Source organism: Myxine glutinosa, chromosome 11, assembly GCF_964187855.1.
Source record: "Myxine glutinosa chromosome 11, kmMyxGlut1.1, whole genome shotgun sequence".
Lineage (NCBI taxonomy): Eukaryota > Metazoa > Chordata > Myxini > Myxiniformes > Myxinidae > Myxine > Myxine glutinosa.
The window spans coordinates 95,867,942-95,884,479 of NC_136271.1; the positions used below are offsets into that span (position 1 = coordinate 95,867,942).

Here is a 16,538-nt window from a genome sequence, read left to right on the forward strand (position 1 = left end):
CCGACAAAACGCATACACATGAAACTTATTACAGGGCAGATTCCTTACCGTGACAGACGAAGCACGTTACCTATTCAGATGTAGCTGGCTCCACATATCACTACCCTCCCGACATATATATTTATATTTTTATATATATATTTATGTATATATATATATATATATATATATATATATATATATATATATATATATATATATATATATATATATATATATATATATATATATATATATATATATATATATATATATACATACACATCCACAGTGTGAGCCAGAAATATGGTCATTTTTGAAATTCGTGTGAAGGAAATAAATTGCATTTTGTGGCGGACACGATGGCTCGCTGGCGCGGTGACATCATACCGCGCACCAAGAGGGTGTCGGCCATGCCCGAGGGGTAGGCGTGGCCTCGGGATATACACGGGGCGTGCAGCCCCGAGCACGTCAGTGCTACAGTTTGAGCTATTGAATAAAGACTCTTTTGACCCGACGCGTTGTGGCTTACCTTAGTTGGCAAACAAGTTGCGTGCATAGCACCACGCTACATTGGTGACCCCTTTTCGTTCAGCCGTCGCTGACCACAGAATGCGCCATGGCCAACAACGCGGTAGCGGTGAAGCTCCCTGAGTTTTGGGAAGCTCAGGCCGAAGTATGGTTCGTGCAGGCTGAGGCACAGTTCCAACTTCGAGGCGTAACGGCGGATGAGACGCGTTATTACCACGTCATCGCCGCCCTCGGGCCCGGCACAGCAGCCCGAGTTGTGTCCGTCCTGCGGAACCCACCGGCCAACCACAGGTACGAGGCGCTCAAGCGTCTCCTCATCGCCACGTTCGGCCTCACGGAGTGCGAGTGGGCGGACCGCCTCCTGGACCTGCCCGAACTCGGCGACACACGACCATCGGTCCGGATGGACTACATGCTTTCGCTGCTGGGTGACAAAGCCCCGTATTTTTTATTCCGGGTGCTCTTTCTACGCCAGCTACCGGCACAGGTATGCCTCGCGTTGGCCGGTTCCAAAATAAAGGAACCCCGCGCTCTGGCCGTCGAGGCCGACAAGTTTTTCGCGGCTTGTGACACGCGGGCGAGTTTCGGTGCGGCCGTCGCGGATCCCGAGGCTGATGCTGATGCACACCTCGTGGATCCCGTGGCTGATGCCGATGCACACCTCGTGGCCGCCGCCACGCCCCGCCCACCACCACCGCGAAAGCCGCGGCCTCCGCCTCCGCCGCAAACCTGGTGCCGTTTCCACACCAGGTTTGGCCACAAGGCTAGGAATTGTTGCCTGCCGTGCTCGTTTGGCAAGTCGGGAAACTCCCGGGCCGGCGCTCGTTAGCGGCTTTGAGCGTCGGCCTTTCCGGCAGCCTCCTTTTTGTCACGGACACCTTGGCCGGGCGTCACTTCCTCTGCGACACAGGCGCACAGGTGAGCGTTATCCCCGCCTCCACATCCGACAAGCGAACCGCGGGCCGGGGCCCCGCGTTGCTTGCAGCCAACGGTACACCCATACGCACATTCGGGAAGCACTGCCTCTCCCGGCGGTTCGGAGGGCAACGCTTTCAATGGATGTTCGTAACCGCCAGCATGCCCATGGCATTGCTCGGTGCGGACTTCCTATGTGCAAACGGGTTGTTGAAGGACGTGAAGCCTCGTCCAGGCCGAAACGTTCAGCTCGCTTGCTTGCGCCCTGAGCAGTTTGTTGGGCAGCTCCCTGAGCGGCTCACCGAGCGGCTCGCCAAGCGGCTTGCTGTGCGGTTCGGTCCCGGCGAGGTTGGTCTGTATGCTTCCGGCAGCGGACGAGTTCACCCGCCTCCTCGCCAGCTTCCCGGCCCTCACGCGGCCCACCTTCTCGGCGGTAGCCGTCAAGCACGGGGTGGAACATCACATCCCCACCTTCGGGCCACCGGTCTACGCCCGGGCACGCCGCCTCGAGCCGACGAAGCTCGCGGTGGCGAAGGCGGAGTTCGCTACGCTGGAGCGGCTGGGCATCGTACGGCGCTCCAAGAGCGCTTGGGCGTCGCCACTGCACATAGTGCCGAAGCCCGGCAGGGGATGGCAGCCGTGCAGAGACTATCGCCGCCTCAACGATGCCACCACCCCCGACCGCTACCCGGTCCCTCACATTCAGGACTTTTCCGCCCGGTCCTTCTTTTCTAAGGTGGACCTCATCCGCGGATACCACCAGGTCCCCGTCAGGCCGGAGGACATACGGAAGACGGCTGTCATTACACCATTCGGCCTCTTCGAGTTTCTTCGGATGCCCTTCGGGTTGAAGAATGCGGCTCAGGCGTTGCAACGGTTGATGGACAGTGTCTTGCACGACTTGGATTGCGTTTACATCTACCTGGACGACATCCTCGTCGCAAGCGCGTCCCGCGAAGAGCACCTCCGCCACCTCCGCACACTCTTCGAATGCCTGGGCCAGCATGGCCTGATCGTAAACCCCGCCAAGTGCCGGTTCGGCGACGCCGAAATCTACTTTTTGGGGCACCGCGTCACCAGGCACGGGGCCAACCCCTTACCGGCAAAGGTGGAGGCGGGCAAGGGGTTTCCGCGCCCCCGCACGATCAGGGGGCTCCAGGAGTTCCTGGGCATGGTGAACCTTTACCACCGTTTCCTGCCCTGCGTCGCCCAGCTCCTGCGCCCCCTGCACGAGGCCCTCCGGGGGAAGCCGGGCAAAGGTGACGTTTTTGGACCGAGCAGATGGACGCTTCGTTCGCGGGCGCGAAGCTCGCCTTGGCTGACGCCACCATGCTCGCGCACCCGGCGCTCGATGCACCGATCGCCCTCACCACCGACGCGTCGGACTACGCGGTGGGCGCGGTGCACGAGCAATGGGTGCGTGGTGCTTGGCAACCGCTGGCGTTTTTCAGCCGGCAGCTTCGCCCGCACGAACGCCGGTACAGCACCTTCGACCGCGAGTTGCTCGGGCTCCACCTGGCGGTCCGGCACTTCCGCCATCTGCTCGAGGGCCGTTCGTTCACGGCCTTCGTCAACCACAAGCCCCTGGTCTTCGCGATGGCCAAGGTCGCCGAGCCATGGTCGGCCCGGCAGCAGCGTCACCTCTCGGCCGTGTCCGAGTACACGACGGACATCCGGCACGTCGCGGAAAAGGACAACCCGGTGGCGGATTGCCTTTCCCGGTCCGTCACCCACGCGGTCGACCTTGGGATCGACTATGCCCGGATGGCGGCGGACAAGACTGCCGACCCCGACGTCCAGGCCTTGCGGACTGCCGTCACGGGCCTCCGCGTCACCGAGGTGCCGTTCGATGGCGCGGGCACGGCCCTCTTGTGCGACGTCTCCCTCGGGCGGCCTCGCCCCATCGTGCCCGCGGGCTGGCAGCGCCAGGTTTTTGACGCCATCCACGGCCTGTCCCACCCGGGCACGAAGGCCTCCCAGAGGCTGGTCTCCGACAAGTTCGTCTGGCATGGCCTCCGGAAGGCCGTCCGCGATTGGACCAGGACATGCCTCACGTGCCAGCGCGCGAAGGTGCACCGCCACACCCTGGCCCCGTTGGCCCCGTTCACGGTGCCCGAACGTCGGTTCGACCACGTTCACGTGGACATGGTGGGACCTCTGCCCCCCCTTGCGGGGTTTCACCCACATCCTCACCATGGTGGACCGCACCACCCGGTGGCCGGAGGTCATGCCTTTGGCGGCAACGACGGCGGCGGACATTGCGCAGGCGTTCATCGCCACCTGGGTTGCCCGGTTCGTCGCCCCCTCGGACATCTCGTCCGACCGCGGCCCCCAGTTCACCTCGGAGCTCTGGGGGGCGGTCGCGCGGGGGCTCGGCGTCCAGCTGCACCACATCACGGCCTACCACCCCCAGGCCAACGGCCTGTGCGAGCGCTTCCACCGCTCCTTGAAGGCCGCGCTCCGGGCCACCCTCCACGATGGCGGCTGGGTTGACAGGCTCCCCTGGGTCCTGCTGGGCCTCTGGACGGCGCCCAAGGACGACCTGCGCGCATCCGCGGCGGAGTTGGTCTTCGGACAACCGCTGCGGGTGCCGGGCGAGTTCCTCCCTGACTCCACGGCACCATGGTCCGTGGCGCAGCAGCGCTCCGCACTGCAGGAGACCGCCCGGAGGTTCGCCCCAGTGCCGACGGCGCACCACGGGCGCCCGCCAGCGCACGTCGCCCCGGAGCTTCGCACGGCGGAGTACGTGTTCGTCCGCCACGACGCCCACCGGACACCGCTGCGGCCCCCGTACGATGGGCCCTTCCGCGTGCTGGAGACCGGGGCGAAACACTTCACCCTCGACATCGGCGGTACTCCTGACTGCGTTTCCGTGGACCGCCTCAAGCCGGCCCACCTCGACGTGGACCACCCCCCGCCAGTGGCTCGGCCCCCGCGTCGGGGCCGCCCCCGGGCGGGCGGACCTCCGGCACTGCCTAGCCCCGCCGGCACGCCCCCCCCCCCCTGGGCCTGCACCCATCCCAGGTGCCGCCGGGGGCATCCCAGATGACATCCCGGCATCCCAGACGCCGCCAGCCGCCAGAGGGTGCTTCGGCCAGGTCATCCGTTTGCCTTTCAGGTGCACGGGAATTCTGGGGGGGCGCGTGTGGCGGACACGATGGCTCGCTGGCGCGGTGACATCATTCCGCGCACCAAGAGGGTGTCGGCCACGCCCGAGGGGTAGGCGTGGCCTCGGGATATACACGGGTCGCGCAGCCCCGAGCACGTGAGTGCTATAGTTTGAGCTGTTGAATAAAGACTCTTTTGACCCTACGCGTTGTGGCTTACCTTCGTTGGTAAACAAGTTGCGTGCGTAGCACCACGCTACAATTTCAAAATATAAAATTCATTCATGATATTGAAGTACATAACTTGCATTTTTATGTTTTTACGAATTACGTTTTATTTTTTGCAGGCAAAACACTTGAGTGATCATGTGGAACTGGTCGGGTGAATAACGCGCTTTCGCTATCAAAGCTTTTTACAAGAATAATGATGGTGCTGCTGCTGCACAACGTCAATTCAAACTCCATTTCAATGTTCAACGTCAAGGAAATGTGCCGTCGGTGTGTGTGATTTTACAGGTGATTAAACGACATTTGTGCGAACTACACAACAAAAACGACAACATTCGGAAGAGCGCATATCTCCGCCAAGTTGAACAGTTTATGTCTTGTATCCTGATCGGTCGGACCTGGATCCGGATCTTCACCAAAATCGAATCGATTCTTCATTGTCACATGCACTACCTGTCCACCAAATTTTGTCCGAATCCGTCCACACCTTTTTGAGATATCTTTTTCACAGACAGACAGACAGGGGTGAAAACATAATCTGCATACATCTTCAATGGCGGACGGAGGTGATTACACGAATAGCATCATCAGCAATGGCGTTCAAAGCGTTGTTAAGGGGTTGTTTTCACCGCGCTAAAATGGCGACGGCTGTTGCTACTTGCTACCCGGATGTAATGCAAAGTCGCGTCCACACACTTGGGCGGTGTGTGATATTTTTTTTCAAATGGAATGGGGATGGCTTTCCGCTCATTCAATATCTAGCGGTAATTTGTACATTATTCGGAGTAAAATTCAAAAACGGATATTGATTTCGACTTTAAATTGTATATAGTCGAAGCCCTGGCGGAACAAGAGAGGATGAAAGTATAAACGTATGACGTAATCACGCACTGCAGTCCTGGTTGGTTGGTTGGTTGGTTGGTTGGTTGGTGTCTGAGGCGGGAAATCTCGTGTGCGTGTCATGGCGCAAAAGAATACTTTGTTAAAATATTTCTCGAAGGTGCCAACAACCCCAGGACCCAAGAAGCCGCCGACCGACTCGACCGAGGTTCAAACACAGGTCCCGGCGGTTTCTGAATTGACGACAAGAGCTGAGAAGAAGGCAAAAGTGAAACGCGAGGAAGGACGCAAAGAACGTCGTGTGTCCAACACAAGGTAGGTGGATGTGGCGACTCGCGTATACATTAACATTGGCCGCGGTATTTATTTATAAGGATTCATTGTGAAACACAAGTTTAACGTTAATGCATGATATTCATCGTTGATAGTAGTTAGTACAGTATGACTTGGAGGGGATAAATCATAACATTAACATAGTCATAAGGGGTGAAGCAGAGGGATGAGGGAGGAGAGGTGGAGCGGAGGGTGGAGCGGAGGGAGGAGATGTGGAGCGGAGGGAGGAGATGTGGAGCGGAGGGAGGAGAGGTGGAGCGGAGGGAGGGGAGGTGGAGCGGAGGGAGGAGAGGTGGAGCGGAGGGAGGAGAGGTGGAGCGGAGGGAGGAGATGTGGAGCGGAGGGAGGAGAGGTGGAGCGGAGGGAGGAGTGAGGAGAGGCGCTGAGTGAGGAGAGGTGCAGAGTGATGGAGGCGCAGAGTGATGGAGGGGCAGAGTGAGGAGAGGCGCAGAGTGAGGAGATGAGTGAGGGAGGCGGGCCGGAGGGGAAGGGGAGGCGGGCCGGAGGGGAAGGGGAGGCGGGCCGGAGGAGAAGGGGAGGCGGGCCGGAGGAGAAGGGGAGGCGGGCCGGAGGAGAAGGGGAGGCGGGCCGGAGGAGAAGGGGACGCGGGCCGGAGGAGAAGCGGAGGCGGGCCGGAGGAGAAGCGGAGGCGGGCCGGAGGAGAAGCGGAGGCGGGCCGGAGGAGAAGCGGAGGCGGGCCGGAGGAGAAAGAGAGGAGGGTTGGAGGCCCAGTTCAATAAATCAGTTCAATAAACGAACTACTGACGTGTAATCTGGTGTGTGGGTGTATCTCGGCATAAGGAAGAACGCGATTGAAAATTGGGTCACCACGTCAAAATCCAAGATGGCCGCCTTGCGTCTTCGACTTTGTCAACTCGCATCTCTTCACCGACGGGAGACCGAGGTGTAACGCTTGTTCTGTTTATTTGTCTGTGAGCATGATGTCTCAAAAGCATGTATTGACAGATCCGGCCAAAACTTGGTGGACAGGTTGGGTGTGTGACAAGGACGAATTTATATGATTTTTGGTGAAGATCCGAATCTTGATATGAGAAATGTTTAAATGTAATTTTTTTTGATTTATCACATGGAATGGCGTCCGTTTGCATTCGCTTCGGGATAATGTTGCCATAAGTCGAAGGAAATAATTGGATTGTCAATACATTCTGAGAGCTTGTGGCTTTGTCAGTGTTTTTTTTCCAGGAGACTTGGTATGGGCCAGATTGGAAGGGCACCCATGGTGGCCAAGCATGGTGTGTTCACATCCTGTGTCGGGCTCTCACATTCGTGTGCGAGACCAGCAGCAGCGTGTTCACGTGCACTTCTTTGGTGAACCAGTGACACGTGGCTGGGTCCTCTCGAACGCTTGCAAGCCTTACGAAGGTATTTTTTGGACAGCATCCTGGATTGTGCGTGCCCCTTTTGCACTTTTCCTTGACCGTAGACGCCAAATGGACAGGTCTTTGATTGTTGTATCTGCATTGGCACCAGGCTCAACAATAAAATCTGCTCAACGAGGTGGCCCGTTCTTCAGCTCAGCGCCTGGGTTGCGGCAGTCCCTCAAGCAGGCCGATTCTGCGATTGCTCTGCCTCGGAAGAAGCGTTTTGAGATACCCGTCAGCACCGAGCTGTCTGACGACGATGAGTCCGGTGAACATAACGACGGTGATGAGGCTTCCACTTTGGGAAATGGCACCAAGGAAGATGGCAATTGCAATGTTCCGACCATGGAGGTATCTACATCCATGGTTAATGTTTTGAAGCTAATGGAATGGTGTGTAGTTTTGGGGCATGCTGGGAAAACTTTTAGTTTACCAGCTGATCACACTGATCTTGAGCTATTTAGCTGCACTTTCCATGTCTGGAGACTGGTGATATTAGTTCTGAACTGGTACCCGGGTACATAATGGGTATACCCATTGCATCCATCACATTCTGAAGCATAATCTCAGCAGAGGACGAAATGCAGCTTCGACCTAATTTCCTTCCTTTGCCGTTATCGATGAAACTGTTTTTTGGTCATGAATGTTTGGTGATTTCATCACGTCAGAAGTTGGGCAGACGATCTAGAATATGGTGCTCACATATTCCAGCCCTGCTGGATTTGTTCTCATTATGGGATTATATGAAAGAAACATGACGTTGATCGAGGTGTGCTACTTGCCATATGAGGCAAAGAAAACGTCATGTTCTCCTTGTTTCCCACAGCAGTTAACATACCTCAATCAAAGTCCTGTTGGTTTCTTCTCTTGTTATACCTTTGCACCGAGCACCAGCCAGGCTAATTCTTCATTCTTACTATGTCTTAGCAAAGATACCCTTGGTTGCGGTCCCTCTTCCCACCCTTTCCCCTTCCTCATCCCACCCATCCCCTGCTTTCTCCCACCACACCCGTTAAACTCCTTCCTCCCACCTTCTCTTGCCCACCTCCTCCAGACTGCCAACCCTTTACCCATCCGACCTCCTCCAGGCACCCACCCATTCCCCTCCAGACTGCCAACCCTTTACCCATCCGACCTCCTCCAGACTGCCAACCCTTTACCCATCCGACCTCCTCCAGACTGCCAACCCTTTACCCATCCGACCTCCTCCAGACTGCCAACCCTTTACCCATCTGACCTCCTCCAGACTGCCAACCCTTTACCCATCCCACCTCCTCCAGACACCCACCCGTTCCCCTCCAGACTCCCACCCCACCCCCCTTCCTTCCGGACTCTCACCCCGCCCCAACCCATCCCTCTTCCCATCACCTTCCACTCACTCGCCTCCCTCCACACTCCCACCCCACCCCCTCCAGATGCTCACCCCACCCATTCCCCTCTCTCATCCCATCCATCCCCTACCTTCTTCCACCACTCCCCTTCCCCTCCCTCCTCCCACCTTCTCTCACCCACCCCCTCCAGCCTCTCAACCAACCCTCTACCCATGCTAACCCCTCCAGACGCCCACCCCCCCTTCCCTCCGGACGCCCACCCCCCCTTCCCTCCGGACGCCCACCCCCCCCCTTCCCTCCGGACTCCCACCCCCTTTCCCTCCGGACTCCCACCCCCTTTCCCTCCGGACTCCCACCCCCTCCCTCTTCCCATCACCTCCCACTCACCCACCTCCCTCTTCTCCCACCCCACCCATTCCCCTCCATCATCCCACCTAACCGCTGCCTTCTCCCACACCACCCCCACCCTCATTATTCGCACTCAACCCCCTTTAAAGTCACAGTCGAGATCAATGTTCGGCAACCTTTTACAAGTGGCATGCCAAGAGTTAACTTATTTACCTTTATTTACTGAACTGCATTGCAATTTTACATTTTAGTAGCTTCATTAAAAAGTAAATTAAAAGGCAGATCTTACCATTTAGTGTGATCCTTTACATTGCTTTCCCTTGCTCAGTTATCCAATGTCGGGCTCGTAGTTTTATACTTTAAGCAGCACACAAGCCTCTGAGTGTTCAGGTGTTAACCGGCACCAGGAGGGACAGAGAACTGACTTCATATGGGAAAATATCTCTTCACAGAGGTATGTAGATCAAAATACGAAGATCAGTGAAAATGCCACTTTATTCAAACAGTCAAATTTCACAGGCAGGGACTTCCAACAGGTCAGGATAGAGACCCTGTGATCTCTCTCGGTAGCCTCAAGTATGCGCTGCAGTTCCCTATACTTCGAGGTCGATATGACTGAGCATTGTAACTCAGGAAGCTGCATTTCAAAATAATCCTCAACACCCATTCACTGAAATCCATGTCGCTGGTATCAAAGATGTCTGGTTTAATTCGAAAGGAGAACATCGGACACAGACGTTGGAAATTGTGAAATCTGACAGAAACTTCCGATGCGAGTTTTTGCATTCCAATCTCGGAAACACTGACGGTGCGATGTGTCGGTAGTTCTTTAAAATGTTGGAAATAGCGGAAAGTTGAGGGGTCAATGTCCAGAGAAAAAAAACGGCAAGTTTCACAGGAAATGCCCTCGATGACTCAAAAGACCCACAGCAGTTTGGCCTGTAGCCGGTAGACGGATGTCGAGTTAGTTTAGATGCGCGGTGATGTGATTTAGAAACATGCGTTGCGCGACCCATTTGTCATCAACCAGTTCTGGGTAGTTTTGACCTTTTTCTGACAAAAAGATCGGGATTGCATCAAGACAGTCCACAAGGTGTGTGTGTGCCAAAACCTTTCCACGGCTGAGCCAACGCACATTGTTGTGATGCGTGTTACGGATTCGTCACTTCCGCTGGGGTGGTTTTCACCCACTGGACATGTTTCTGATATTATGTATTATTATTATTTTCAAAAGGTTTATTATTCACGAACGGTTATCAAAAGTTAAAAAGGATAACTGTAAGTGAAACAGGAAACCGAACCGGAAGACAAAGAGATGAAGAGGAGGAAGCGGCACCAGCAAAGTCGGAGAAGAAGGCGTGACGTCAGCGCTCCGTAACGAGCAAGGTCTACCGACAGTGGCGAGGGAATTTTGAGTTCCTTGAAGGGACATCCGGCGACAGGAATTATCGCTGGCGGGGAAAATCTGCGTAGTCAGATTCAGGCGCTGAGATTTCGACGAATCCACGCTTGGTCGCATCGGCTCAAGTAAGGGCCGTCGGCCATTGAACCCCGTGCTTCTGACACCTACAGAGGTTTTGCCTCGTGTCATCTTCATCCCAACATCCTAACGTTTGTCGGGGATGTGTGTGTGCGACCGCTTTGTCTCCAATTACGTTGCGGTTCGCTGAGTGAGCGGTGAAGGGCGCTGTTGTACAGTTTCGGCGGGCGATCCCCATTGTCAACTGTACGCGCTTCGGATATCGACTGGAGAGCGAGATTCGGGCTTCGACCGGATTTCGTTCTATCGACCGCTGGAGTGAATCACATTCGCCTTGGGAAAAGTTATAGAGACATTGAGGAGTGTCCTTTCACTCGTGGGCCGCGCATTGAGTTACCTGACTTTATATAAGATGTATATATATATATATACAACAACAACAACATGCATTTTAAAAGGCCATTTTCCCTGCTAGACAGAGCGGGGGTCAGCCTTGCGGTCCCCATGACAATCTTCTCCATTTTGCCCTATTTTCTGCGTCTCTCCTTGTTAACCCCCTTGCCCGCATTTCTTCTTCCACCATCTTTAGCCAAGTCTTTCTCGGTCTTCCCCATCTTCTACTTCCTTCTACATTCATTTCCATCACACTTCTCAACCAGTCACTTTCATCCTTCCTCAACACATGACCAAACCATCTCAACCTGTTCCTCTTCACAGCATCAATCACAGGCTCTATTCCCATCATCTTTCGCAATTCATCATTTGTCTTCCTCTCTCTCAACGATACTCTGCACATCCGTCGAACCATTCGCATTTCCACCCTTTCCAACCTTCGTTGCTGCTCTACGTTCATTACCCATGTCTCGCTCCCATAAATCATAACACTTCTCACACATGCAGCATACACCTTTCCCTTCAGCTTCAACGACACTCCCCTCATCATCAGCACGCCACTCAATTCCAGAAACTTCTTCCATGCACATCTCACTCGAGCAACCGTTGCCGAGTCTAATCCACCTTCTCCATTCAGCATGTCTCCGAGGTAGCAAAATGTTTTCACACCTTCCAGCTTCACGCTGTCTCCAAGATCCAACTCAACATTTCCTCCATCTGCAGCTCCCTCTGTGCACACCTTACATTTGAATGTAGCTGCCACACTGGTTAATGACCCTCTCAGACCACTACATTTTTGATGAACCCACTCAGCGCACATTGTACACTGAATGGAGTTCACTCCGACACCCTTCCTACACACAGCACAGGGCCACTTCCCAGTTCTTTCCACCTCACCACATGCTTTACCACTTGCCATCACCTTCGTCTTTCCGATATTCACCTTCAGAACTTTTGTCTCCACACATTCCTTCCACGTGTTCATCTTTTCCTTCAGTCCATCCATACTTTCCGCAATCAACACCAGATCATCTGCATACAACAACTCCCACGGTAAACCCTCCTTTATGTTCTGAGCCAGCACCTCCATCACAGCTACAAATAGTAGTGGACTTAATACCGACCCCTGATGCACTCCCACCTTCACCTCAAACTCACCACTGTTCCCGTCCTTCGTCCTTACAGCTGTGGGTGCGCGCTCCTTTGTACATTGCCATCACTACTCTGATCAACCATGCCTCCACTCCTAACTTCCTCAATGCCCATGTCAATACTTTGCGTGGAACCCGATCGAATGCTTTCTCCAGATCAACAAACCCAAGAAACAACTTCTTCCTCTTCTCCATGTACTTCTCCTGCAACTGCCTCACAATGAAAAGCGCGTGTGTCGATCCTCTTCCTGGCATGAATCCAAACTGCATTTCGTCGATCTTCACTTTCTTACTTATCCTCCTCTCCAACACCCTTTCCAATACCTTCATTCCATGCTCCAATAACTTTATCGCTCGGTACGATCCACACTCCAGAGGGTCACCTTTCCCCTTGTATAGAGGGACGAGGGTACTCGGTTCCCAATCCACTGGAATGCGGCCTTCTTTCACCACCAGATTACAGATCTCTGTCATTCTCTTCACACCCCAACTTCCTGCTGCCTTCAACATATCTCCCACAACTCCCGTCGGCCCTCCCGCTTTTCTACCCTTCATTGCTTTTATCGCTTCCTCAACTTCCTTCTCAGTTATCTTCTCTGCCGGTCCTAAAACTGGGTTACTCTCTATGTTGCCATCCCATTCAGTCTCTGTATTCAACAGCATTTCCATATATCTTTTGCATCTTCCTTTAATTCCATCTGGGTCGACAACGATTTGTCCCACTTCATCCTTCAAGCAACTCACCCCCATCACATCACACCTCTCTTTCGCTATCTGCTTTGCAATCCTGAATACTGCTTTCTGACCCTCTTCCGAATCCAAGCGTTCTCCGAACATTTTCCTACATGCCTCCTGCGCCTTTGTCACCTCTTTCTTTGCAGCCTTCCTGGCTGCCTTATAACTTTCATGCTCTGCTGCTTCTGCTCCCGTACCCTTCGCCTTCTGCCACTCCTTGAACTTCTTCCTCTTCTCGTCAAGCCTCTTTCCAACTTCATCATCCCACCACCATGTTTCCGAGTGCCTCGGTGGTCCTTTTGTCCATCCACATACCTCACCAACGGCTCCCAACAGACTAGCTTTAATTGACATCCAACCACTTTCAAGCTCAACCACATCATCCTCGACCCTACTCAGCCTCTCTTTTAATGCCTCCCTTACTGTCACCTCTTTCAACCTCCACATCTTCATTCTCGGTTGGTACTTCACCCGCCGAGCTCTCCTCGCACCTTTCACCCTTACGTCGCAGACAACCAAGTGGTGCTGTGAAACAGCCTCCTCCCCCGGGATCACCTTTGTGTCCCGGAGGTGCCCCCTATCTCGCCTACGCACCATCAGGTAGTCAACGGTTGTCGTCGACCCACCTGACGTGTATGTAACAAGCTTATTATCCTCTTTCTGGAACTGAGTATTACAAATCAACAAATCAGCTCCATCAGCAAACTCCAAAATCCTTTCACCTTCTCCATTTCTCACACCATATACGTAACCCCCATGAACTCCGTCAAAACCATCCATACTCCTTCCCACATGTCCATTTAGGTCTCCTACCACAACAACCTCCTCATCTTTCACGTTTTCCATCAGCTTCTCTATCGCACACCAGAACTTGTCCTTCTCTTCATCGCTTCGACCAACCTGCGGAGCATATCCCGAGATGACGTTCACCAAGAGCTTTCCAATAATCATTTTCACCATCATCAACCTATCACTCACTCTAGTCACACTCACCACACTGTCTACAAACTCCTCAGAAAACAGGACACCAACACCATTCATGCCCTCCAGGCACCCTTGCCACACAAACTTGTATTTCTGTCCCTGCCTACCCTTCACCATTCTCACACCACTTCCCTTCCATCTTGTCTCTTGCACACAACATATGTCCACTCTTCTGACCAATGCTTCCACCACTTCTCCTAATCTCCCTGTCATTGTCCCTACATTCCATGTCCCAAACCTCAGAAACCGATCTCCACTTCGGGATGTACCCTACCCACATGTAGTTGTAATTGTCATGGTTCTCTTTTTAAGGCAATGTTTTTATGGCCGGATGCCCTTCCTGATGCCAACCCTCTTAGTCGCCTCTTACGACACGCAGGGATACGGCGTACCTATTCTTATCCAGGGTAAACACTGAGATAGATGTGTGTGTGTGTGTGTGTGTATATATATACAGTGAAACCTTGACTTACGAGTTTAATTCGTTCTGTGACCGAGCTCGTAACTCAATTTGCTCGTTTCTCAAATTAAATTTCCCCGTTAAAATGCATTGAAATGCTATTAATCCGTTCCAGCCCGCCAAAAAACCACACCAATTTTTTTTGTTACGTGTTTTTAAATAAGAAAAATGTACTTTATAAATAACAAATAATGTATAAACAAGCACGACCTCGTATATACTGTACATAATAAGCGGCGTTACGCGCGCTGCTTGTAAACAAGGAGGAAGCGGACAACGTGGTAATTTGTCAGAGTCTTTATTCAAGAGCTCACTGTAACACTGGCGCACTCCGGGCTGCGCGCCCGGTGTATATCCTGAGGCCACGCCTACCCCTCGGCGTGGCCGCCGCCCACTTGGTGCGCGGAATGATGTCACCACGCCAGTGAGCTTCCGTGTCCGCCACAATGTAAAGAAATAAACTGGTTTTATTAAGTGTATTTACCTTGAAGATCAGACGAAGATGCTGGCGGAGGTGGAGGAGATGACTTTTGCCTTTTTCGCCACACTTTCCTCACTTTCACTTGCAGGGCGTTTCAATAAAAACCTGTCCAACGAGGTTTGTTTCTTCCTCCCTTTCAAAATGTTTCAATCGTACTGCTACGATCGTACTGCCTCGCCAAGTCGACAACACGCACACCTCGCTCATGTTTTTCGACGATTGCGTGTTTTATATCCAAGCACATCATCCTCTTCTTCTTCTCAGTACTGCCCTTGGCACTCAATTTCTTAGGACCCATGGTTAAAACTAAGAAATTTTCCAAAATAACCAACATGCAAAAACAAAGCAGCAGCGATATACGGCAGAGATGCTTGCACGGCAAGATAACCACGTGACCGGAACGCTCGTTGGGCCACCTAGTGGCGGGTGGCGTAAGCTCGTAACTCAGATCTCGGCTCGCATCTCAAAGCAAAAAACCGCCCGAGCGACGGCTCGTATCTCGGAAAACTCGTAAGTTGGTGCAATCGTAAGTCAAGGTTTCACTGTATATATATATATATATATATATATATATATATATATATATATATATATATATATATATATATATAGTGCACTCTTAATGGCCATCTGTTATACCGTTATTCCTGTGTGTGATTTCTAATACAGTTTTGTTCATTTTTAATCATCGGTGTGGTTTCACTATTGTTTTTCAACACGGGGTAATATATCTTTCTGCCGGGGCTCCTCTCGTAGTTCGGAGGTGACCGAGATCAGGAGATTGTAGAGGACTCCGTAACATGCGGAATGTCCTTGAACGCACTGTCCATCTCCTCAAGCAGGGCCCGAAACTGCCCAGGCTTCAAGGCAGATCGAGCAACAAGAAATTTCACTAAAGGGGTGTTTAAATTTACCCAAACACTCGGTTTTCATTCATACATTCCCTTGGAGTTCCCTTAGTATGCATGCAAAGTTTTGGGCCACAAGGTTTCATGGTTTTGGAGTTATGGAAGAGACACAAACACACGCACACACTCTGTCTTTTATTACCTCCGCCACCAAAGGTGGATGGAGGTTATGTTTTCACCCCTGTCTGTCTGTCTGTTTCTTTGTTTCTTTGTGAAGAAGATATCGCAAAAGGTTGTGGATGGATTTGGACGAAATTTGGCATAGAGGTAGTGTATGTCACAAGGATGAAATGATTAGATTTCGGTGAAGATCCGGATTCCGATCCGGCTACGAGAATTTTTTAAGTGATTCTACACCATTGGGAGATCGGGTTAAAAACAATACATAGTAGGATATCTCAACAAGTTGTCGACGGATTTGGATGAAAATTGGTGGAGATGTTGGGTGTGTGACGAGGACGATTGGATTCAATTTTGGTGAAGATTGAATATGGATTTGGATACGAAAATTGTTTAATTTTAGATTGATTCTTCACCATTGAGTGATAGGGTTAAAACTAAAATATAGCAGGATATCTCAGAGTTATGGATGGATTTGGACCAAAGTTGGTGGTCAGGTTGTGTGTGTGACGAGGAAAAATCGATTCAATTTTGGTGAAGATCCGGATCCGGATCCGCCTAGCCTAGCAGAATTTTTAAAGTGATTCTTCACCATTGGGAGATGGGGCCAAAAACGATACATAGCAGGATATCTCAAAAAGTTGTGAACAGATTATTTTGATTAAATGTGATTCGGTATTGTAATTTTCTGGTCTACTCTGGGATGCAAAACGTAAACTGTGCACCTGGCGGAGGTATGCTCTCCACTGAGTGCTGTTCTAGTTATTATGGATATGTCTTGTCTACCTTGTTAGATAAAGTGAAGCAGTTTTCACATTGCAGGTGTGAGCTG

At 52.4% G+C, this 16,538-nt stretch overlaps 1 protein-coding gene across 2 annotated transcripts in view; it reads left to right on the top strand.

The window, feature by feature from the left end:
- The first annotated feature begins 5,649 nt into the window (after window positions 1–5,649).
- The window catches only part of MSH6 (mutS homolog 6), a 96,503-nt gene continuing 85,614 nt past the window's right edge, over window positions 5,650–16,538 (top strand). The window contains exons 1-3 of one of the 2 annotated variants that reach the window (XM_068131454.2): window positions 5,650–5,915; window positions 7,123–7,316; window positions 7,425–7,666. In XM_068131454.2, coding sequence (XP_067987555.2) covers window positions 5,722–5,915; window positions 7,123–7,316; window positions 7,425–7,666 — 630 coding nt within the window. In that variant the 5' untranslated portion in view covers window positions 5,650–5,721. The remainder of the gene's footprint in view (window positions 5,916–7,122; window positions 7,317–7,424; window positions 7,667–16,538) is intronic. The other variant, XM_068131457.2, reaches the window with a different exon arrangement.